Here is a 22050-nt window from a genome sequence, read left to right as displayed (position 1 = left end):
GACGAGATGGCTGAAGGCCTATGGACGTCCACGTCAGAAGGTAATGATCATCGCGGGGCTAGGTCACGTGATGTGCCATCCCGCCAAGGGCAACCATCCGAGGGATGGCAGGACGCCTTGGGATGGCAGCCATCCCCAACATCACAACCATCCCAGGGATGGCAGGGAAGTAAGGGATGGCAGGACCAAAGGCAACGGATATAAGAATGGGTTGGATTTCATTATTACATTCGTTGTGGTCAACTCAAATTGTACTTTCTTACTAGTATCCTTACTTAACAAGATTGTCACAAGTTAGTCTATCAAATAGATTAGTCTTGTCAAACCCTCCTTAAGCACGCCAACTCCACTGCATCGCCAGACAAGCCTCACGGAACACTAACGTAATACTCACCTGCCTTAGTGCGGACCAGGATAGAGAAGTATAGACCCTTACCCCGTGTAACATAAGGCTATTATAATAGACACCCACCCTCCCTACCACACCGCCTAGAAGACAAAGGAACTCGCTCTAATACTAGAAATAGATCAGCACGTAATTATATAGATACTTCAAGAACTAAACGCTACACTTTAGCCTAATCTAACCTAGCATAAACTAATGCGCTATCACATAAGTACGCCAAAGTTACAAGCTAATAGAATAGAATCATAGGTAGAACTCAGATAAATCTAGAATATAACTTCTTTAAACACAATATATTAAATATATATAGAGATATCTTCTTCTACAACAGTCTTATTATCTAATTCTACTAATATCTAGAAATCTTATATGTATCGTGCTATAATAGGAGTGTGAAGCTAACTAGCCTTAGACTAGCTACTATAGAATTAGCGACGGCAGGACTAAATACACTATAATATTTTAATTGCCCTTATAAGTTTATAGAAAATAACCTTAAGAATAAGTGTTTTATTATTATAGTGCAATAATAGCGATTACGTGAGTTCCAAGATATAAAATTGCGGATTCTTTGCGGCACGGGGGGACTTGCGTGACCTAGGGAGGGATGTTAGTAGACTTTCCATCGCGACCAGAGAGAGCCCGCGTTAAACACTCAGAAGCAGTCGCGGCAGGAGTAACTGGGTTCCAACCTGTTCGAGATACTGAATTTAAGAAATATAAGGAAAGAAGTCGGCAAAAGGCTAGGTACGAAGTCTTACTGAAGCGGTCTTCATCAAAGACGTCCGAATTGACCGATGACCCCATCTTCACTCACTTTCAAGAGGAAACTGAGAAGAAGGACGGTGCGAGCTGTGTGTTCTTGCTATGGGGCTCCGAAAACTCCGAGGATTTCAAAACCTGGGCTGTGGACGTTCCTATTACCGACGTTGAGACATATGAGGATGAAATCTTCAAGTTATTAAAAGAGAAGTATAATAAAGAGCTTGGCTTCTTACGAATTTCGCATGCATTTCAAAGATTTAGGAGACTCAAGCCTGTTACTGTATGTCCCTATCGTCTTGTAGTGTGCCTACTCGTGCTAAGATTAGATATAGTTTCGGTTGATCTGCCGTGACTCAAAAAGGTTCTTAGCCTTCGTTCAACCTCTAGACCTAGACACCTTGCATAAGAGCTACTCTGAGGAACGAAAAGAAGCGATGAAAGCTATTGAAATGATAGCAGACTTCGATTCGACCGATTTTCCGGATTGCTGCTATCGTGACAACTCTGGGAAATACAATCATTGCAACATTGATTGTCCAACCTACTCTTCAGAAGACTCTAGTGATTCTACCTGTCCTTTCCAAGAATGGTATAGGTGCAATGATCAGATACGTTGGATTGAAACCACGTCTTTCCTTTCTTGCTACTTCCGAGAACCGGTCGGTGCGAGGTCTCAAAAAATACTTGGTGGATTGAGTGACCATCGCTTTATCCATCGCCATAGGTAAGTATTAGATAAATGTGCTATGAGATCCGACCAAAATTAATATTACCAGAAACATCAATCGCCCAATCAACGACTTCGGATTTCAGAATAGATATCTAGAACTACATGGCTTGCATGTGGAGACTGCGTGGTGTCCTATAAAATCCGGCATTGCATTTCTAGGTATCCTTCTCTCTTCTGTAATAATCGGAGGAAGCATTTTCTGGGGCATTTGGGAGGTAATATTCGGCGCTGGAAGCTTTATCATTGCCTTGCTGATGTTGGTATTGACGGTACTTAGTCACTATGATGTCTGATAGGTAGAAAAAGTGACCAATGCAGCAGTGTAAGACTTTATGCTGTCAACGCATCCCAGTAGCAATACGATGATGTCTACCCTCGTCAAATGATATGTTGAAGAAGTTCCAACAGGGAGATCAAACGTCTATTCGATAGAAGGGGCGCTAGAAACATGTCGCCATCCACGGCACACTTCCCTTGCTCTTCGTCTCACTACACGACTCAAGCGTGCTGCTTCACTGTGCTTGCAAATGTATGTCTTGAGCCTAACATAGCACTAGTGTGTTCGCTCGTGTGACACGGCTGTAGCCGATTTGACATGGCGATACGGATTTCTTATTGTGGAGCGATCGTCAAGTAGGTACTTACGGGGGCGGAACGAACGCACCAAGATAGCCAACGTTTGGCTTCAGAGCAAGTCCACTAGCTACATCTCTCTACTGCCACGTCATAACGTCCCAAACTTGAGGCCTTTGAAGTGCAATACATCTCATGTACGTTGGCCAGACCCATGCACCAGGTCTAGACAGCTCACAAAGCTCCGTTCAATTGGCACATGAAGCGAATAGGTAGAGATTTGATCTAAAGACGTCTTTGACCTCATAATAACACTAAACGACGAGGCTGAATACTATAATAGCATACTATCTGAAGCTCCTGCGGCAAAACACCAAGTGCGCAGGGAATAGTTTGGTAGTTTCTTTGATCAAGTATCCGCATCAGGCATGGCGTTTCGGGTTCGATCAGGAGTCAAGCCAAGGCACGCCCTTGCGATGCGCTGCTTTGTTTGCGCACACACGCCGGCTGGCAGCAGCACTGTTTTTGTGCTGTGCTCACGAACTGCTGCAAACATGCTTGTGAGGTTTAGCCATGGCCGCCATGGTATACTCATATCTCTTAGTTCTCGGCAGCACCACTGTAATTCAACGATCTAAAGCCCCAAAGTCTAGCAATGGCCTCGATACTCTTACCTCGTGTGGGTGAATGCCCGGCAGGCGGTGTCTTCTACGTGTGCAATGGGTTTCGTGGTTGCTGCACCATGGATCCTTTCATGCCGGGTGGTACTTGTCCAGCGGATAAGGATCTTACTCCAGGCCGATGCAAGTTGATGCGCTGTTGATTTGATCGTCTCAACTGACACGGCATAGCTTCGAATGATATCTCGAGCACCATCGCCAGCCCATCCAAGACTACGATTTCCTCAACTACAACACCAACTCGATTCCCTTCAATGATTACAACTACAAGAACAGTGTCAACCGCTATCGCAAGTCCATCATCTGAATCCAGATTTACTGTCAGCCTTGCAGAGCCACCATACCAAACAGTTACAGAGAGTGTGACAGGGACAGCGCCAACATCTACTGCCTCACCATCAATACCAAGTTATGGGCATTCAGCACCGGTAGCAGCAGTTGTTGGCGCAGTCCTCGGTTCCGTCATTCTCTGCACTCTCTTGCTAGCAATCTTCTTTTTTATTCGCAAGTGTAGACTTACAAAAGTTTACAAAGCGCCAGCATACCCTTCGCCATTTGTTGGCGGGGACATGACACCACAGCTATCAAGTACGTTGTCCCGTGTCACAACGGCAGGTATCAAGAAGAGCTAATTAATGTATTTCCAGGCAAAGCATTGTCACAGTTTCAAAAGAAAATGGCAGAGTTATACAGAGCTGATACTACGGAAACATATGAACGCCCACAACTAGACAGTCGAGAGATTCTGCCCCAGTGTCGCCGACGTGACTCAATGGGACGACGTGCAGAGCTTCTAGCGGAGCCGTTGCCGTGGCCCGGCCATTCTGCAGATCGATAAACCTTTTTACGTTTAGGACTGCTGTCAAATAATGAGGCGGATGCAATGATGTTGATTATGGACGAGCTGCAGTGGAGAAAGCAGAGTATACCCCGGAAACGCACTGTAATAACCTGTACAATAAATATGTAGCAAAAGATGAAAGTGGAAAGATCGGTATGATCATATGATTTCATGGATAGTCATCTGAACAGCACACGTGCGCAGGTATTCAGCATGTTGGGTGAGACGGAATTCCTCAGTCACCTCTACAGCCGTATACGTATACATGGATCAAAAACTGTCGTGAACACACTAGAAGAGGAAAACTAGTGTATACGTAGAACACATCGGACCGAAAGAAAGGATCAGAAAATGCAAAATCCGATGGAAGATACTGGGTTCTTCGCCGGGGCTGGCAGAGTTGACGTGGTGCAAAGCCAATCATGGAATGATATTGCGGACCCCACTGACGTCACGCTTGGGCCGCTACGCTACTTCGCACGCGTGAAAGGCGTTGCTGCAAATGGATCAGTCGCAGCAATCCTGAACTCGCGCCAACTTTTGCCCGTTTCATTTCCAACAAAGAACTTGCCTCATCTAATTCCGATTCCATTGTCGCCATGTCTGAAGAAGGTGCTCCGTCTGCTGCTACTGCGGAAAAAGCAGCGCCGCCTTCAATACCCCGCTATTTCCGGAACGATGCACCGCTCGCGCAACGAGACCCTCACAAACAGCTACTAGCGTCTTTGGACCGGCTGATCACCGACTACCCTCCGCACCACATCCCCCCAGGCGGAGGCTTGTACTATGGTCCCATCTCCGTCGCCTTCCTCTTCTATGCATTGCACGACCTTTACCCGGACTTGAAATTAGACGGCTATCCTTTGAATACTTGGTCGGCAGCCTATATTGAACAGGCCCAGACTCACATCAAGAAATTCCCACCTCCATCTCCGAAGAAATGCGGTGTCTCAAACGACATCATGTCGCTTCTTGCGCTGTACGCCATTACAGCAAAAGACCCAGACACTGTCAAGGAACTCTGTGATCACGCGGCAGTCATGCTTGAGGACGGTACTTCCAACGAGTGGCTGTATGGCCGTGCAGGCTACCTGTACCTTCTCCGACTGGTACGCAAAGCCTTTACCGGCAACAAGGAAATCACCGAGCTCATCGAGGACACCACGGATGAGATTATCGAAAACATCATGGATAGTCCACGTCCCTGGAAATGGCACGGCAAGGCGTACGTTGGTGCTGTTCACGGGGCCATCGGCATCATCACACAGATTGTTCTCACAGATCCTGCGTGGGCGCCCAAACTGGATGCCGAGCTAGGCGCTTTGCTGAGTTATCAGTACGAAAGTGGAAACTTTCCGTCATCGCTGCCACCGGGACGTGATAGGCTCGTACAAGTTTGCCATGGAGCACCCGGTGTTGTTATTTCGCTTCTCTCTATCCGAAAATACTTCCCTGGGCTTCATGACCGGATTGATAGGGTTGTTGCCAAGGCGAGAGAATGTATCTGGGAACGAGGACTTCTCACAAAAGAGCCCTGTCTCTGCCACGGCATCACCGGAAATGCTCTTGCATTGGAGGGCAAACAGTTCGAACACTTTATGACTTACACTACCGGGCACGAAATCAAGTCTATGGCAAAGGACGGCATGCTTGAAAAGTCTGATGATCCATCAGCCCTATGGTGTGGCGAAGCTGGTCGTGCTTGGGCTTGGGCGGTCGCGGACAAGGACCTAGATAAGCGGCTGCTTGGTTACAACGATATTTAAGGCTGTGTTATGGTTGCGCCGAAACCGCATTCGGTACGCTTTTACGAATTTCATGACGCCCATCCAAATCAGACGACTCATTTTTTATCACGGTATTTTTCTAGTCAAAGCATCTTTCCAAGCGCTCATATACGGGTGGACTATTTTCTCGGCATCTCCTAGTTGTACGACGGACCTTTTGAGCATCTTTTTCTGGAAATTCGATACCATAAATAAACTATACCTGGTATTTGTTGTGCCCTAAAATTGTGAGGATCAGACAAAGGAAGCGAATTAATGTCTCACCAGGTTAGAACAGCATGGCAATGGGTAGTAAATGCTGAACACTCAGGATGACAGCTCTCATCATCGTATCTAATTGTTCCCATCATGGGCACGTGCTCCCCACCAGACACATCATCGCAGCCAAATCATCTTGCTAGGCATATGTTTCCACATACTTTGTACAACACTGATTTTAGCAGCCTACTCTCATGACGCACCGCTCACTTCTTTTCAATGAGCCAGCGAATCTACAACAATGACCAATTTAGTAAAATATTAACCTCCAACATCCAAGACGATAAAATGACTGCGCCAATTCAGCAACGAAAAACGGCCTTGGCTTGGATATCGGTAAGACACACACCCGTTACAAGTTACACAATCTCCTGAAAAAAATCCTTGTACCACGCTCGTACTCTCACACCTCACGGGATCACAAACCAAAAGCAGACAAGCCTTCACCCAAGCAACAAGCCTACCCACCATGCCAGCGCTACTATCCCCCTCTCTACCCTTCTTCCATCGACGCCTCAGCGCCCGGGCGTTCCCTTTCGGTCGTTTCCAGTCACAATCATAATAGCATAGCCATGTACGTTTGCGCTCCTCGCTTCCTCGCTCCTTGTGCGCTTCGCTGATGGCTGGACGTTCGGTGCAGTTGCGAAGACCAACGCTTTTCGGACCAGGGGTTGCTTGACAGACTTAGGTGCGTGTCGATTCGTCACGTATAGACTTGGCATGGTGTTTACGCCACGTGTGGGCGATATCAAGTAAGTGAAGTGACCCCTGCTTGGCAAGAAGCGGTAGTTAGGAGTAGCCAAGCCACAGAAGCCATTGTTTGCTTTCTCTCTGGTGACGGACGGGTGGTTGATGGGGTGTTCGCGCGAGATCAGGGGTAGTGTGGTGTGGAGACTTTGAGGTATACTTGTCTAGCCACGTTACTACTAGACTTCTTTTGATGGTGTATATCCACGTCACAAATATACGGTAATGGACTTGTAAACCGTTGTCCATGCCCACGTTGAGTTAGTCGTAGCGCTGGCGTACTGGTTCCAGATATCCACATATGCGAGTTTAAAGTATGAATAGCTATGTACGCCCACTGACCTATCTCCAGCCGATAACATACACAAACTTTCCACCGGTATTTCTCGACTATGATGTGTGGATTCTGGATCTTACGACTTTCGATTTCGGTTCTTGTATCGTGTACGCAGTGTACGGCGCTGCAGGATGATGGGGCTTATATGACACGCCAGTCTGAGACGAATATAGTTACTGGTGCCACTTCACGGGATGATAATGGTGATGTGTTTTGAATGTCGAAAGAAAGTGATTTGCTGACACGGCATAGGAAATGTCTATGTGCGCCGCGAGATCCGGGACCTGATGGATAACTATCCCGATCAATGGAGTCTGTACATGTTGGCATTGGATAGCCTGCATCGTGCTGATCAGAGTGATCCGTTTTCCTTCTACGGTCTGGCGTGTAGGTATGATTCTCATGATGTGCTGAGCAAGGCTGACCTTTTGTTGCAGCTATCCACGGAAGACCGTATAAGACATGGGGAGATGCGCCTGGTTTGCCCGAGAAGATTGGCAAGGCAGGCTACTGTCCACATGACAATGAGCTATTCTTGGGGTGGCATCGGCCATATCTTGCCTTGTTTGAGGTGAGCCTGCTGCCTTTTCGTCACTTCACAAAGTGTACCGACAGATATCTTGAGATACACACTGAGCGTGTATAGCAAGTTGTTTCCAACCACGTCCACGATATCGCTGCAAACGCCCCAGCAGATCAATCTCAACGCTACCTCACTGCCGCCCGCGAGTTCCGTATCCCATACTGGGACTGGGCTCAAGGCACCAAGCTCGGCCCAGTCCCCGATGTGTTCCTATCCCCTACAATCACGATTACAGATACAACGGGCGTACCAGTACTGATGAACAACCCCTTGTTCTCATACAAGTTCCACCCGCTACCCACTGGCTTCCACGGCAAAGTACATATGTCATCTACCTACAAGTTTAAAAACTAACAACCCATCAGTGGCGAAAAATGAACTCCACCATCCGCTGGCCAGCCTCAGACGACCCCTTCTCACCCTCGCGCCCCTGGCTCTTCGCCGAAGCCTTCAAAAACCAATCCAACAACCTCATCGCCCAAGTCGGCATCGCCTTCCGCTCAAGCACCTTCTCGCGCTTCTCCTCCGCTCTAGAAGACGCCCATGGCTGGGTCCACGGCGTCGTCGGCGGCGGCTACCTGCGCGACTCACCGTACTGGGGCCACATGTGGCCGTTGGAATATTCAGCTTTTGAACCGTTGTTCATGTTGCATCATGCGTACGTCCTCGTTCCCCGATGCCCCCAAACCCGCCAAACTTGGCTAATGAAGTACTGCGTACTTAGAAACGTCGACCGCCTCTTCACCTTCTACACCCTATCCCACCCCCAAACCTTTATGCTCCCCTCCTCCATCGGCACCCAATCCAACCTCTTCCTCTCTGATAACCAACTTGTCGACCCCGACACCGCGCTCCTCCCCTTCCGCCGCACGCCCACTGCCTTCTGGACCACGAACGAGTGCCGTGACACCGCCGCGCTGGGTTACGCATACCCCGAGACCCAGCGCTGGAAATTCGCATCGGACGAGTCGTTCCGTACGCATGTGGAAGGCGCGGTGTCGCGCTTGTACGCCGGAAGGGTGGGCGAGATGGCGGTCACGCAGGTGGTGGTGCAGCGGCAGAGTGTGTTTGGGGGGTTGTTGGAGAGGAACGGTGGGGTATATACGGATTGGGTTATTGAAACGCGGGTGAAGGCAAAGGATATGCGGGGGACGTTCCGAGTGCAGTTTTCACTGCAGCAAGATGGAAGGGAGGAGGCGGATGCGGGGGCGTGGATGGTGCTTATGCCTGCTGTACAGCGGGATGTAGTTGGAGGTGGTGGGAGTGGGGAGGGAAAAGAGATGGTGGGTACAACGAGTTTGACGGGGTTGCTGGTTGAGTGTGTGAATAATGGGACGTTGGGTGGACTGAACGAGGAGGTTGTGCTGCCGTTTCTTGAAGGGGAGTTGAGGTGGTGGGTGCTGGATGTGAGTTCTCCCCTTCTCTTCCTTTGTTCCACATATTGTATGTTATGCTAATATGAGTAGGATGCCGGCAAGCGAATCACAGAGCTGCGAGATGGCGCGGTAAATGTCACGCTGGTCAGTACTGAAGCAAGGGTGACGATGGATGAAGGCAAGCCAATTGAGTATACGGGGGTTGTGCGCAGCTACCCGGGGATTGTGAGGGAGAAGGTATATGGGTGATGGGGTTTTCTAACGCTGGCGTAAAATGGTACTGGGAAAGTGAATATCGTCGGTTATCCGCACTACAAATTCATTACTGTTTGATTATAATGTCTCAAAGCCAGGACTAAGTCGAACTGATAGTTCATGCGTATGATTGGGTAGTAACAATGATTCATTCCAGGTGATATCAAACTGCAGTTAGTGCATAATCATCTGAACACGAGTACTTTGCAAGTGGGCAAAGAAAGCACGTGATTGGTATCTATTTTGACATTTGCAAGGCCAAAGTGGATACTTGGAAAGTACATGCATATGTACATGAGTGGCTGCGCCCTGTCTCGGTTTGTCAATCTTGGCCAAGGGGCTGCCAGTGCGTAGACAAGTGTACATGACATGGACGAGCGGGAAGTGGGGAAATGGAAATATTTTGAGCATGGAGACTGTGTTGAGTTTTGTGGTGTCAAAACAGGTAAGTGATCCAATGGGCGTGTAGCTATTTTTAGATGCGTCCCTTAGTGTTGGGAAGAAGGTGTTGGCACATGTTCAAGTCGAGGCCGTCAATGGGCCCAGTTTTTATGCTGTAGTCATCATGTCTTGGCCATTGCTCGCCTAGATTTTGAGTGGCAGGGTCAACCATGCGCGAGGCCAAGAGCATGTTTGATGGCCGTTTTGGTAATCGTTAGTGGGTACAAGGTGTTTGTTTGGTTGGCAGTGGCAGTCGATCAGTCGGAGCATTATCGAAGTCGATCCTCTGTCCGAGAAGTCAGCTTCAGGTGCCCAGGGCGGTGTTCTTGGTCTTTTCCAACTCACGCATCTTGTTCAGTTCGTCAAGGATTAGCTGCAGCTCGTCCTCGTCCATCTTAAGGGAAGGGATGAGGGTAATAGCTTCCTCAGCGGTATCGGGGGTGAGGGTTCCTAGTGGGGTTGTCAGCAGCTCCCCATCAACGGCTTTGTTCTGGACATGTTCTTACCCAGCAGCGCCTTTTCGACGACGGAGATTTCGGGGTGGGCATCAAAGAGGGCGGCGATGGAGTGCAGGCTGTCTTCTTCCTTGTAGCGGGCAAAGTTGTCGAGGTAGTCGAGGAACTGGGTGATTGTGCTGGTGCAGCGTCAGTCGCGGCGACCGTATAGCATGAAGCTCCAACTCACATGCTGTCGTTGTAGATGCGGTCGCGCAGCGGGTTGTTCTCGGGGTCCTTCTTCTTGCGCGCCTCGTGAACGGCGGTGACGACGGCGCGGGCCTCTGAGACGGAGAGAGCATGGACATCTTCAAAGTCGCCGAGCTTGATCTCAGAGCCCATTTCCTCCTCTTGCTGAACCGGTGGCTTGGGGCGCGAGACGAGCCTGGGTGCTTTGAAGACGGGCGGCTCGGGCCTCTGGGAGGCATTGTGCTCGCCGTCTCCTTCCATGATGGCGGTGATGGGGGTTGTTGTGACGGACGGGAGAGAGTCGGGGGAGGGTGCTGGCGGAGGCTTGTCGGTATGCGAGACAAGCGTGGTCGTGTTAGCGGTGAAGGAAGGCAGGGCGGTGCCAATGTCAAGGTCAAAGAGCACCGAGTCGCGTTGGTGTCGGACAGGCTCTGCCAAGGCGTGAATTTGGCACTAGGGCAGGCAGGCCGCTTGACCCAGGCTGGCATGCTCGGGCGTATTGTCACGGCCTTCCCCGCCCTGCGCGCTGCTGCGCGTTTGCTGCTGGTGCTGGTCCGCCTGCAGAGGCGCAGAACAGGCTTGCAGCGCCGTGTGCCAGGAATAGCCTGCCCTGGCCCCCCGGTTCGACCCTCGGCAATGACGCTTGCCATCGTGGGCGCTTTTGCTGTGGGGTGCGTGAGTGTAGTGTACATGTGTGTGTGTGTGTGTGTATGTGTGAGCGTGTGTGCGTGCCGGCAAGATAAGTCGCAATAACACAGCTCGTATCACGGGCGTATACGCATGTACCTGTACGTGCATATCGCCTATACTAACAGCTGCGCACATGCACATATACTTACATAGACTTACATACACGTACATAGCGATACTGACCCTCGAGAGCCCTTCACAATCGCCCTAAACCCTCTGGCGCCGGTGCTGCTGCCGGCGTGGATCCCAATATCCCAATCAAGCCGGGCCCCAATCGGGCTAGCGTCCCCTCTCTCCACGGCCGCCATGCCTCTCCTCTCTCTCGACAAGCTCTCCGGCGGCCTCAGCGACACAGGAACATCCACCCACACCAACACCAACACCACCCCCTCCCATCCTACCACCCACTCCCTCTCCTCCACCACCCGCCCAGCCGCCACCATTGCCCTGTCTGCAGCCCCGGATCTGCCTGCGCTCCTCTGTCTGCACCCATCGCGAGCCCGTCGCCCTGCCCGCCCTGCCTACATACTGCGTTTCACCCAATCGCTCAGGGTCTTGGGTCCTCCTCTACACAACCACCCCCGGCCAACCTAATCCCACCGCACGCCGCCTCCCTCCCATCCCGCTGCGGCCGCATGTTGCCGTCCACCTCTCCGCCACGCCCATTGTACATAATCTCCCCCCGACTACCACAGCCTGCCCGTTGCTAGACGCTGCGCATCCCAGGAACCATCGCCCGATTGCCCTCCACCGCCGCCCTGCTGCCGCCAGTCACCTGCCCTCCCAGCCCACAACCGCCGCCTCGCACTCCCCACACCCCATAACCCCCCCACTTCCCACGCACTCTCGTCGCCCACTGCACTCGTCGCGACACGTGCCGTCGTCCTCCAAGCCCCTGACCGTCACCGCCTCCAAGTCACCCACCCCCTTTGACCCCTCGGCTCCTGCCAAGATCTTCTCTCCCTCCCGACGCTGTATACTGCCCATCCTCGAAACTGGCGTAACCGGACATGGGCACACCAGCGGAGGGACCGCCTCCGATGGACAACCAGGGCGCCCACCACCAGCACAACAATGATCCTCAGTCCTCCACCGGCCTCATGCGCCGCGCCACAGACGACGGCGCCTCGTCGTCCACCTCGCTCGCGCCCCACGGCATGGGCCATCCCTCGCGCTCTGCTACCGACCCCGGCGACCAGAATCAGCCCGTCTCCAAACCCAAGCGCAGCGGCAAGATTTGTGGAAAGTGCGGAGAAGGCTTGACCGGCCAATTTGTGCGAGCCCTGGGCGACACCTACCACCTCGAATGCTTCACCTGTCATGTAAGACGCCCGTTTCGTTTTGTCCCCCCCCCCCCCCCAAACCAACAGCACATTACGTAGTCGGCGTCATGCTACCTAGCCATGGACTCGCTCATCCCACACTCACTACCACTATCCACAACCCACTCCCCCGACGCATTGACTGACCGTCCCCTAGGACTGCAACAAGATTGTCGCATCTAAATTCTTCCCCGTCCCCGAAAAACCTCCTGGTCAGTACCCGTTGTGCGAGACAGACTATTTCCGCCGACTCGACCTGCTTTGCTTCGAGTGCGGACAGGCTCTGCGCGGCTCCTACATCACTGCGCTTGACCGCAAATACCACATTGAGCATTTCACCTGCTCCGTCTGCCCCACCGTCTTCGGCGCATCCGACAGCTACTACGAGCACGAGGGCAGTGTCTACTGCCACTACCACTATTCAACCAAATTTGCCCAGCGCTGTAATGGCTGTCAAACATCCATCCTCAAGCAGTTTGTCGAGATTTTCAGAAACGGCCAGAATCAGCATTGGCATCCGGAATGCTACATGATCCACAAGTACTGGAACGTGCGACTCCACTCCACCGGCCAGCCTGTCATTGAGCATCTCCACGAGGCCGACAAAGATGCCACCGACGAAGTGCGAGAGACTGTGCGCCAACAAGAGGAGGAAATTGAAGCAAAGGTCAACTGGATCTGGAAGACCTTGTCAGCATTTGAGGAAAAGTCGGCCACATGCATTTCCGACATGCTTCTGCATGTCAGCAACGGAGCCTACGTAGACGGCGTCATGGCAGCGAAAAAATTCATTGTCCACGTCGAGTTGCTGTTTGCTGCTGCCGACGCGCTCGACTCGCAATTGGTCGTCCGAACCCCGAAAGGACTGACATACTCGCGTGAATCAAAACTTCTCTGTAAGAAGGTGGTTGCTTTTTTCGCGCTCCTTACCCAGTCCCAGGGTACCGGTGTACGTCGGCTGGGTGTGACCCAAGAATTGCTGTCCCTGGTGACTGGTCTCGCCCACTATCTGAAGCTCCTGATCCGCATCTGTCTGCAGGGAGCTCTAAAATTAGAGCGCGAAACCCGCACCTCTACTGGCCTGACCAACTTTCTCACCCAAGTCAATTCCCTTGACGCACGACTAGAGGAAGAGTCCCAAAAAGACCAGGCGGCTGAGTCTGCGCGTCTGGTCCCAAGATGGGCTGACGCGTGTCCCATCTGCGATGCCCAGGTCGAAGACAAGTGTCTCCACCTGAACAACATGTCGTTCAACTACAGTTGCATGGTCTGCCGTGGCTGCAACGCTGACCTCCGACATGACCCTCGCAATGCTTACTGGATTCAATCCAAGCGGACTGTCCTCTGTCCCGCTTGCGCCGCAGCGAGTGCGGACGCGGAAAAGGGATTCGAGCAAATCAGCAAACTGCGCCAGTACGTTCATCTACTAAATGTGGCACATGCCCGCCTCATGGCTACTCTGCGTTCGAGCGGCGCATTGCCTCACACTTCAGGTAAGAAAAGCCTCTCCTTGACCGACCACCTCGTCACCACTCATCTTGACACCTCGACTCAGATTTCTGGAGCCGCTATCGAGATTACGTTCGTCCCACTAATGAATTGTAGATGACCCCAACTTAGCCGGCTATGACTCCTCACAAGGCCATCGTCTGGGAGACGCCGATGCGGATTCCCAACCGGCCCACTTGCGATCAGACATCCGCTCCAAATCCTATGGTGGAACCCCGACTACAGAAAGCCATGTCAGCCAAAATGCCGCCTACGAACAATCAATGTCGGACATCAAGCGTCTCAGGTCGACGCGTCTCGACAAGCATCTCTCCAACACCATGAAGCGCGCACGTGCATCGCGCATCATTGACGGTCCTGAAGGACTCGATTCAGCTGGAGGTGAGGGTCAATTAAGGGGTGGAATGCAAATCGTCCAAGAAGGTCAAGGAAATGAAACTGATGCTGTGACCCTCGCCGTCAATTCTCTTGCCTTAGACGACATTGCGCGTATGGCTGCCCTGGAACAGCAACGAGAACAACGACCCAATGCTTTCCGTGCTGGTGGCAGTGCGCTGCTCGGCCAAGGCGAACAAGGGAGATTGCAGACCGGCCATCGCCGCGACTTTTCCGGTGGTCAAGAACTGCAGCAAATGAGCGAAGGCCGCTCGCGAACATACTTTTCGGAGCTTTCGCCATTAGAATACTTCAAGCTCAAGGGGCTGGCTGTCCTTCAACTCGGGCTTTTGCTCGATGACAGCCAGTACAACCAAGGCGAACTGCTCGACCTGATTGAGTCGAAAAAGAACAATTTCTGGGGCAAGATTGGTTTTGCCAAAGCTTTTAAAGGCGACAAGGCCAAGCCAAAGAAGAATGTCAATAGCGCCGTCGAGAAGCCTGTATCGGACAAGGCGACCTTTAGACAGTCTCTCGAATATCTGGTGGAAAAGTTTGGTGATGAGTGCACAGAGGGTGTTGGACCAGGCGCTCTCAAGGTCCCAGCTTTGCTACAAGACTGCATCACCGCGATGCGAAACATGGACATGTCCATTGAGGGTGTTTTCCGAAAGAACGGCAACCTCAAGGCTCTGCGCGAGCTTGAGGAGGAGATTGATGCCAATGGTGTGCAAAAGGTTGACCTGAACAACAAGAATCCGGTCATTCTCGCCAATCTTCTGAAGCGCTTCCTTCGACTGATGCCGGAACCTGTCCTGACATTGAAGTTGTACAGATTATTCATGGTAGCCAACGGTAAGTGCTGGCGCTAGGAGTACATATTAACATCTGCTGACTCAACTAGACATTCAAGATGAAGCTCAAAGAAAGAAGGTGTTACACCTCGTTCTCTGCTTACTACCCAAGGCCCATCGGGATACCATGGAGGTACTGTTTTGCTTCCTGAACTGGGTATCGTCCTTCCACACTGTCGACGAGGAGACGGGTAACAAGATGGACACCTGGAACATTGCCACTGTCATGGCACCCAACATTTTGCGCGAGAGTAACGATAGGGAGGTGAAGAGTGTAGATCAAGCCGCGGTTAAGGTGGTGTTTGATCTCATTGAGAACAATGATGAGTTTTCCGAGGTAAGTAGCTCTAGCTGCCCGACCATCCTGCCTTTCTAACGTCATGCAGGTACCCCCAGAAATTATGGAACTGCTAAGCGATGAGACATCTGATATGAGCGCAAAAGAGATTATGCGCCAGTGGGAGCAGCGTGGAAAGAATCCAATCACCGCTCCTACCCAAGCACCAAGAGACCAAAATGGTACAGCGTCAAGAAAGGACCAACGCAATGCACCTCAGATCACTACAGCAGATAACAATCCCTCGGTCCAAGCAGGCGAGGCCGTCCGTCCAATCGCAGGAGCAGGCGGCCAGATCCGCAATCAACACAGCCCAGCCCCAGGGCCTGATAGAGGCCAACCCAACGCTGGCTACGGGCCAAGTCCACAAGCATCAACAAACAGCCACCGAACTGCTTCGCCTCACCGAAACAGCTACCGCCCGCCGGGTTTCCAAAAACACACACAGGTCGGCACAGCAGGTGCCGGATAAGACTCAATGACTTCTCTTTAAAGCTTCCTACCGGAGTACGTGGGCGTTGGTTCTCTCCACCTTTATTTTACGGCTTTGAGCGAAAAAGCATACTCAACTGAGCGGTGATACTATTCTATACCCCCTGGTCCCCCACAGTCTACGTCATGAACATCTAGACTGGCCCCAGAAATCCTCTTTTATGCATTGGTTTTTTTTTGGTACAAAGTTTGATGATGACTTGTTCTTTTCCTTTTGATTGCATTCGGTTGCATCGTGCGTGTGTGTTCCTCTCTCTCTGTGTGCGTCTCCATTAAGTGTCTGTGTGTCCGTGTTGCATCTTTTGCGGCACTCTTTACTTTTAAAGGGAGAGAGTTTTTGTAGCATTGGTATAGGAGTTGTTCTGGGTAAATTCAAAAACGTGCCATTTACGTTTTTTAGCTATGGGCGCCGAAACAAAAGAAGGGCTGTCCGTCCAGTTTGGAGGTAGGGAAGAAGAGGTGTGTGTGTGTGTGTGTGTGTGGGAGATGGGGCGATTGGAGGGTGTTACGAAGGGATAGGGGGAGTGTAAGCATCGTGTTGCAAGTGAGGGGGGAACTGGGAAAGCACAGTCAAGTTTTGTGTTTTCTTTGTTCCCACTGTTGATACATAGATGAAAGCTTACTTGGCAATATCCGATGAACAACACTCCTTCTCATCTTTGCATCCAAGGTTATTTTGGTTCGCTGTGCTTAGAAATTCTTATATATATATATACAATGTAATACATACAAAGATTCCCTACGTACTTCGTAATGTAATAATAGATTTCATACTTTTCATCAACGCCTAATTCTTTTCTACTTGCGCACAACAAGAACAAAGAACCGCGGATACACCAGTATGACCTTTCCATCCGCCAGCTTCGGATACGCCCCTTGGAGCCTCCTTTCGTATTCCTTCAAAAAAGCCGCTTTCGCACCTTCATCCTCGATGCGATTCAAATACGGCAGCAACCCCGTTCCCTTGACCCACTCCACAATCGCCGGCGCATCATTCAGCACGTGATGATAATTTGTGCGCCAGATATTGACCAAGCTCGCATTTTCCACAAACGCATTGTAAAACTGCGCTGTGGGCTCGATGGGATCGAGATCTGGGCGCTGGGTATCGCTCAAATCGCCCACGTGCGCGTCTGCGAAGTATTTGGACCAGGGTTGCGAGGGGAGGGTGGCGACTACTCGCATCAGTGCATGGGAGGGCTCGTGGTAGTTATCTGGCATCTGGAATGCGAGTATGGCGCCGGGCTTCAGCGAGGTGAAAAGGCGCTGTAAAGCAGGGATTCTGTCGCCGGAGCGGAGCCAGTGGAATACTGCGTTGCTAAAGACTAAATCCGTGTGTTTTTCCACAGCGAAATCCGAAACGTCTCCGCTGACGAAGTCGACGTTTGCAGAGTCAGAGCGAAATTCGTCGTTGGCGCGACGTAGCATGTCAGGCGAAGAATCCATGCCTGTCACGTGGGCGCCTGGGAAGGAGGACGTGAGCACGCGAGTGCTGTTTCCGGGGCCGCAGCCTAAGTCGTAGATGCGGGGAGAGAGGGAAGAGATGTGAGGCAGGATTTGGGTGATGAGGTCGTAGACGGGGCGGGTGCGCTCGTTGTTGAATTTTAGATATTGGGATGCGGACCAGTCCTTGGAATTTGCCTGGTCTTGGGTAGTAGGTGCGGAAGACATTGTGGGTGGTGAGGCGGTCAATTGGCGCGTTTGAATGGTGCTTTGGAAGAATTGATTGATTTGGGTGTTGTTGTTGTGCTGCGTCTTGGCTTTGTTATATAGTTGATGAGTTCGGTGCTGTGACGTTGATGCTACCGAGATGCTGCGGCGGAAAAGTATCCGACTTGCTGGATAGGGGGCCATGATGCGCAGAGTTTGCCTCAGCGGGAGGGCGCATTGAGACATTTGGTGAGTTTTCCTTTGTGGTTTGCGAGTCACCAGATTGGAGATTTTACTGTGTTGCGGCGGAGGATTGTGATGTAAACACGGAAAAGCATCGTTGCCCGCGGAGAAGAGTAGCGGATGTCGTCCAGAGGCGCTAGAGATGGGATAGGTTAGGCGGTACTGGGGCTAGCGCGAGGCTGTTCGACAACACCATCGCACCTCTTGTCTTGACCCCAGGGAGCATTATTGTTGGCTCTTCTGAGTATCGAAGTCTGCCTAGATATTTTCAGTGAAAAAGGCAACAAGCAACACCTTAAACGCAAACAGCGAGGATCAGCGCTTTTGACTCGGTTCCACGACGTCTCAGCCCCATACTTGACCGTAATCCAGCCTGATGGGCCGTAAGCATGCCGCGGTGGCGGTATATGTCGGTGACCGAAAGGGTTTTCCATCTTGAGAAATTCGTATCCAATCAAAGGTTGGATGCAACATCTGATCGAAGCAAGGATGGGCCATATGAGCAGATCTAGAATACATCCTTCTTGTCAGACACTTGTCGATTTTCTTACCGTATGACACTTTACAAGACTCACGACGGTAGTCAGAAAACACATCAATAATTGTGTCCTGGTCTTGCTGATGTCAGACGGGAACCTCACAGTAGATGGGCACCTAAAAGGCAGACGAACGACGGGTCATCGGCTTCTCGTGCCCACCCCACCCTCGCTCTCGCAGCTAACATGCACAAAACAGCCCAAGCGACCGGAAACGGAAAGAAGAAGCGCCTCGTGCTCGCGAATCTATGCCGCATCATGCATTAGATCGCGGGAGTCGATCGTTCTACCCAAGGATCACTGGCTGCTGCATCGATTCCCAACAAGGGATCTCTTGCATTTTTCCATGGCTGAACCTTACTTCGCGTCATATGCTCTCACCTGTGAGTAGCGTATCGAGGGATTACCCGAAGAAAAGATGACTGTGTAGGATTCGGGAGTGAATTGGTAGTGGTGAGGAGCGGCAGCCTGACCACCAACGCCACGCTTTCTCAGCCCCAGTGGCCCCATTGGGGCTGTATCCTTTGGTAGATGCTCCAGATATAAGATGGATGAAATGTTGACAAAATCCTACCTATCTCAACTATTGGTTACTTGCAAAAAATCGTGTTCTCAAGGGGTAGCCTCTGATCTCGCTACCTACACTTGCCTTGTCGTTTGAGTTCAATTTTCAGCTCTTAAACCATGTCTCCTACAATACAAAATCTCGTTCCGCAGCTCAACTCAATAGTTTTGGTCCCGATCATCCTGCTTGTATCTTCCCTCGCGTGGATCGTTTATGCTAGGTGTTTCCATCCACTAGCCAAATATCCTGGACCGTTTTTTGCCTCCATAACTCGTCTTTGGCATATCATCAATGTGGCACAGGGTAGTTCCGACAAGACACAACGGCAATTGCACGAGAAATATGGTAACATCGCATCACCGATCGTCAAAAATCCATCATGACTGATAGTGGTAGGACCTATTGTTCGGATAGCCCCAAATGAAGTCGCCATAGCGGACCCAGAAGCCATCCGAACTATCTATTCTGCTCAATCCGGCTTTACGAAGGTAAACACCCCAGCTTCATCTCATCGCATAGAAACTGTACTAAATCATATAGACCGACTTCTATCTCCCTTTCCGAGCAGACTGGGCCAGATACCCAGACGCCTTTACCAACCTAGATGAGCGCCAGCATGCCGAGAGGCGCAGAATTGTCAATTCAGTCTACTCCATGTCCAACATTGTGCAACTCGAAGAAGATATCGACAAATGCGTGCAACTACTCATAGCCAAATTCACAGACCGCGCTATGAAAGGTTCAATCATCGACATGTCAGAATGGGTACAATGGTATGCTCACCCTCTTCTCCCCTCGCAATCCCGCAAAACTCACTGCAAAAAAAAAAGGTACGCCTTCGACGTAATCGGCAAACTCTTCTTCAGCCACCCGTTCGGCTTCCTGCAAAATGCCTACGACCACGCCGGCTACATCCACGCCCTCGACCTCCTCATCCCCTTCATCGCAGTCGCCTGCGCCGCACCCACCTACCTACGCCCCCTCGTCCTCTTCAGCGGCGCCGCCATCCCCCGCGTCTTCAAAGCACTCAAAGCACTCAAGCACATCGAGTCTGCGTCTGGAGCGTGTGTGGTGCAGCGCCAACATCTCATTGCTCAGGGTAAAGCAGAAGAGTGCGAGGATATGCTGCAGAGTTTCTTTGAGATTATGCAGGAGAAGGGACAAGAGAAGGATTTCGGGATTACCGAGGTGAAGATGGAGGCGTATGGGGCTTTGTAAGTTCACATACACTCATTTAATTTTCTGCTTGGTCAAAGAGGCGAAAGTGACTGATTGGAGATAGTATCGCGGGCTCCGATACTACTGCTGCAGCGATAACTGCGATTTTATACCACCTCATGCGCACGCCGTCCGCATACGCCAGACTCACGGCAGAAATCGATGAGGCGGAGCAAGCTGGGTTGCTTAGCCAGGATATCCAGTACCATGAGGCGGTGGGGCTGTCGTATCTCATGGCGTGCTGTAAGGAGGGGATGCGGTTGCATCCTAGTGTTGGTATGACGTTGCCTCGTCATGTCCCTCGAGGTGGTTGCGTTATTGCAGGACAATGGTTTCCCGAAGGGACGCGCGTGGGTATTAATGCCGCGGTCGTGCAGCGGGATCGGGGCGTTTTTGGGCACGACGCAGATGAATTTGTGCCGGAGCGGTGGTTTAGGCCTAATGCGGCGAAGATGGAGAGGTGTATGTTTCAGGTCAGTTTTCCCCTTTCCTCACTATCGCGAACATTGCGGGCTGACATTGTGAATAGTTTGGTGGTGGCTCAAGAACTTGTATTGGCAAGAATGTAAGTTTCACTTCCTTAGATATTCGTGCAATATTGCTAACTTAGACAGATTTCGCTCTGTGAGATGTACAAAGTCATTCCGTCGCTCCTTCGCTCATTTGACCTCCAACTTTCAGATCCGGACAGAGAATGGGAAACACGAAACTATTGGTTTAACAAACCGAGCAAAGTCTACACGACGATAAGATGCAGAGATTCAATCTTCTCAGGACCCCCCTGAGCAGTTTTCTATATTTTCATTTGTAATAGTTAATCTTGTATCATGAATACCCAAGAATTCCCACCTTCAGAAACCATGGCATCCCACAGGTGAATCTAATCAAGCAAATTCCACTCCTGCACTGCAACCTTCATCTTTTCCATTTCCTCCTCCTCCTCCTCCTCTTCTTCTTCTTCTTCTTCTTCTTCTTCTTCTTCTTCGTCCTCGTCATCCCCCTCCTTCCAATTCTCCACCATACCACTCCACAACCCCTTCCTCGTCCTCTCCTGGATCCTCTTCCTGAGAACATCCTCCGAACATCTATCCCCCGCCAACTTCTCCTTAAACGCCGCTGTCTTCCACGACTCCTCGTCATCCCCTTTACCCGTCGTACACGGCATATCCGCATCATTATAATACCAACCATCTACACGCTTGTCAAATTTAACTTTCTTTTCCGCATGTTTTCCAATGGGTTCAATTTGCCGATTCTGGGCTGCCCACTCCGCTTCACCTCCGAACTTCCAGATGCCGATTTCTTTGAACAAGCGCTCTAAGAAGGGAAGCAGGCGCTCGTAGATCGGGGCATGCATGTTTAAGTATTTGCGCTCGATGGCTTCGTCGCAGTGGTCGTATTTGTTGACGGAAAACTCCTCGTCGTGGAGCTTTTTAAAGGCTCTCCAGCACTCGAGGATTCCGTCGAGCCATGGCTCACCGGGGTGGCGGCGGCGGATGGGGCAGAAGTGTGTCTCTCCGATGATGCGGTATCTGAGGCTGTTTCCTATGGCTCGTTGTCTCCCGCGGAGCTCGACGACGGGGGCGTTGGTTTTGAGTAGTTTTTGCTGTACGCGGATTTTTTTTATAACCTGATCGGTGACAACAAAGCAGATACGGAAATTGCCATGACCTGGTTTAAGGCCGCCAGAAAGGGGTGGGCCTGGCTTCTTCGAGAACAGTGGCATGGTGGTCGAAGATCTGTTCAGTTTTAGTCGTAGAATGTAGGAGTAGGGCTCTGTGACCAGATGATTTAGTA

The 22050-nt window shown here is 51.1% G+C and overlaps 8 protein-coding genes across 8 annotated transcripts; 4 read left to right on the top strand and 4 right to left on the bottom strand.

The window, feature by feature from the left end:
* Positions 1 to 58: 58 nt before the first annotated feature.
* On the bottom strand, positions 59 to 535 carry COCSADRAFT_358781 (uncharacterized protein; the record flags this gene model as incomplete). The annotated part of the gene is made up of 2 exons (XM_007702950.1): positions 373 to 535; positions 59 to 243 (listed from the first exon to the last, which is right to left on the bottom strand). Exons 1-2 carry the CDS (start codon positions 446 to 448, stop codon positions 59 to 61), a joined length of 261 nt encoding a protein of 86 aa, XP_007701140.1. The 5' UTR covers positions 449 to 535.
* A 3982-nt stretch (positions 536 to 4517) lies between these two features.
* COCSADRAFT_37703 (uncharacterized protein) lies at positions 4518 to 6012 on the top strand. The gene has a single exon (XM_007702773.1). The coding sequence runs from the start codon at positions 4595 to 4597 to the stop codon at positions 5759 to 5761; it is 1167 nt and encodes a 388-aa protein (XP_007700963.1). The 5' UTR covers positions 4518 to 4594; the 3' UTR covers positions 5762 to 6012.
* Positions 6013 to 7269: 1257 nt separating this feature from the next.
* Positions 7270 to 9391, top strand: COCSADRAFT_182139 (uncharacterized protein; the record flags this gene model as incomplete). Its single annotated transcript, XM_007702949.1, has 7 exons — positions 7270 to 7327; positions 7377 to 7511; positions 7562 to 7695; positions 7771 to 8025; positions 8073 to 8365; positions 8432 to 9113; positions 9174 to 9391. 7 exons carry the CDS (start codon positions 7270 to 7272, stop codon positions 9330 to 9332), a joined length of 1716 nt encoding a protein of 571 aa, XP_007701139.1. The 3' UTR covers positions 9333 to 9391.
* Positions 9392 to 10083: 692 nt separating this feature from the next.
* On the bottom strand, positions 10084 to 10723 carry COCSADRAFT_92778 (uncharacterized protein; the record flags this gene model as incomplete). The annotated part of the gene is made up of 3 exons (XM_007702948.1): positions 10084 to 10229; positions 10286 to 10413; positions 10464 to 10723. 3 exons carry the CDS (start codon positions 10721 to 10723, stop codon positions 10084 to 10086), a joined length of 534 nt encoding a protein of 177 aa, XP_007701138.1.
* A 1156-nt stretch (positions 10724 to 11879) lies between these two features.
* Positions 11880 to 16093, top strand: COCSADRAFT_334062 (uncharacterized protein). Its single transcript, XM_007702947.1, has 5 exons — positions 11880 to 12474; positions 12632 to 13967; positions 14080 to 15213; positions 15263 to 15549; positions 15599 to 16093. Exons 1-5 carry the CDS (start codon positions 12163 to 12165, stop codon positions 16019 to 16021), a joined length of 3492 nt encoding a protein of 1163 aa, XP_007701137.1. The 5' UTR covers positions 11880 to 12162; the 3' UTR covers positions 16022 to 16093.
* Positions 16094 to 16839: 746 nt separating this feature from the next.
* On the bottom strand, positions 16840 to 17712 carry COCSADRAFT_92666 (uncharacterized protein; the record flags this gene model as incomplete). The annotated part of the gene is made up of 1 exon (XM_007702946.1): positions 16840 to 17712. The coding sequence occupies one exon, from the start codon at positions 17710 to 17712 to the stop codon at positions 16840 to 16842; it is 873 nt and encodes a 290-aa protein (XP_007701136.1).
* Positions 17713 to 19064: 1352 nt separating this feature from the next.
* On the top strand, positions 19065 to 21038 carry COCSADRAFT_358756 (uncharacterized protein; the record flags this gene model as incomplete). The annotated part of the gene is made up of 7 exons (XM_007702945.1): positions 19065 to 19380; positions 19432 to 19523; positions 19576 to 19808; positions 19866 to 20249; positions 20318 to 20726; positions 20783 to 20818; positions 20868 to 21038. Exons 1-7 carry the CDS (start codon positions 19155 to 19157, stop codon positions 21036 to 21038), a joined length of 1551 nt encoding a protein of 516 aa, XP_007701135.1. The 5' UTR covers positions 19065 to 19154.
* A 42-nt stretch (positions 21039 to 21080) lies between these two features.
* On the bottom strand, positions 21081 to 22013 carry COCSADRAFT_358745 (uncharacterized protein). Its single transcript, XM_007702944.1, has one exon. It carries the CDS (start codon positions 21977 to 21979, stop codon positions 21134 to 21136), a length of 846 nt encoding a protein of 281 aa, XP_007701134.1. The 5' UTR covers positions 21980 to 22013; the 3' UTR covers positions 21081 to 21133.
* Positions 22014 to 22050: the final 37 nt, after the last annotated feature.

The sequence above is a fragment of the Bipolaris sorokiniana genome, assembly GCF_000338995.1.
Source record: "Bipolaris sorokiniana ND90Pr unplaced genomic scaffold COCSAscaffold_9, whole genome shotgun sequence".
NCBI lineage: Eukaryota > Fungi > Ascomycota > Dothideomycetes > Pleosporales > Pleosporaceae > Bipolaris > Bipolaris sorokiniana.
This window is presented reverse-complemented; position numbering and strand designations above follow the sequence as displayed.

What these genes read in the sequence shown, in the direction of transcription:
- COCSADRAFT_334062 (XM_007702947.1), top strand. Translation starts at nt 12,163, where the DNA reads ATGGGCACACCAGCGGAGGGACCGCCTCCGATGGACAACCAGGGCGCC. An exon ending in CGCATTGCCTCACACTTCAG is followed by an intron (nt 13,968 to 14,079) that starts GTAAGAAAAGCC and finishes AATGAATTGTAG; the next exon opens with ATGACCCCAACTTAGCCGGC. An exon ending in ACAATGATGAGTTTTCCGAG is followed by an intron (nt 15,550 to 15,598) that starts GTAAGTAGCTCT and finishes AACGTCATGCAG; the next exon opens with GTACCCCCAGAAATTATGGA.
- COCSADRAFT_37703 (XM_007702773.1), top strand. Translation starts at nt 4,595, where the DNA reads ATGTCTGAAGAAGGTGCTCCGTCTGCTGCTACTGCGGAAAAAGCAGCG.
- COCSADRAFT_358745 (XM_007702944.1), bottom strand. Translation starts at nt 21,979, where the DNA reads ATGCCACTGTTCTCGAAGAAGCCAGGCCCACCCCTTTCTGGCGGCCTT.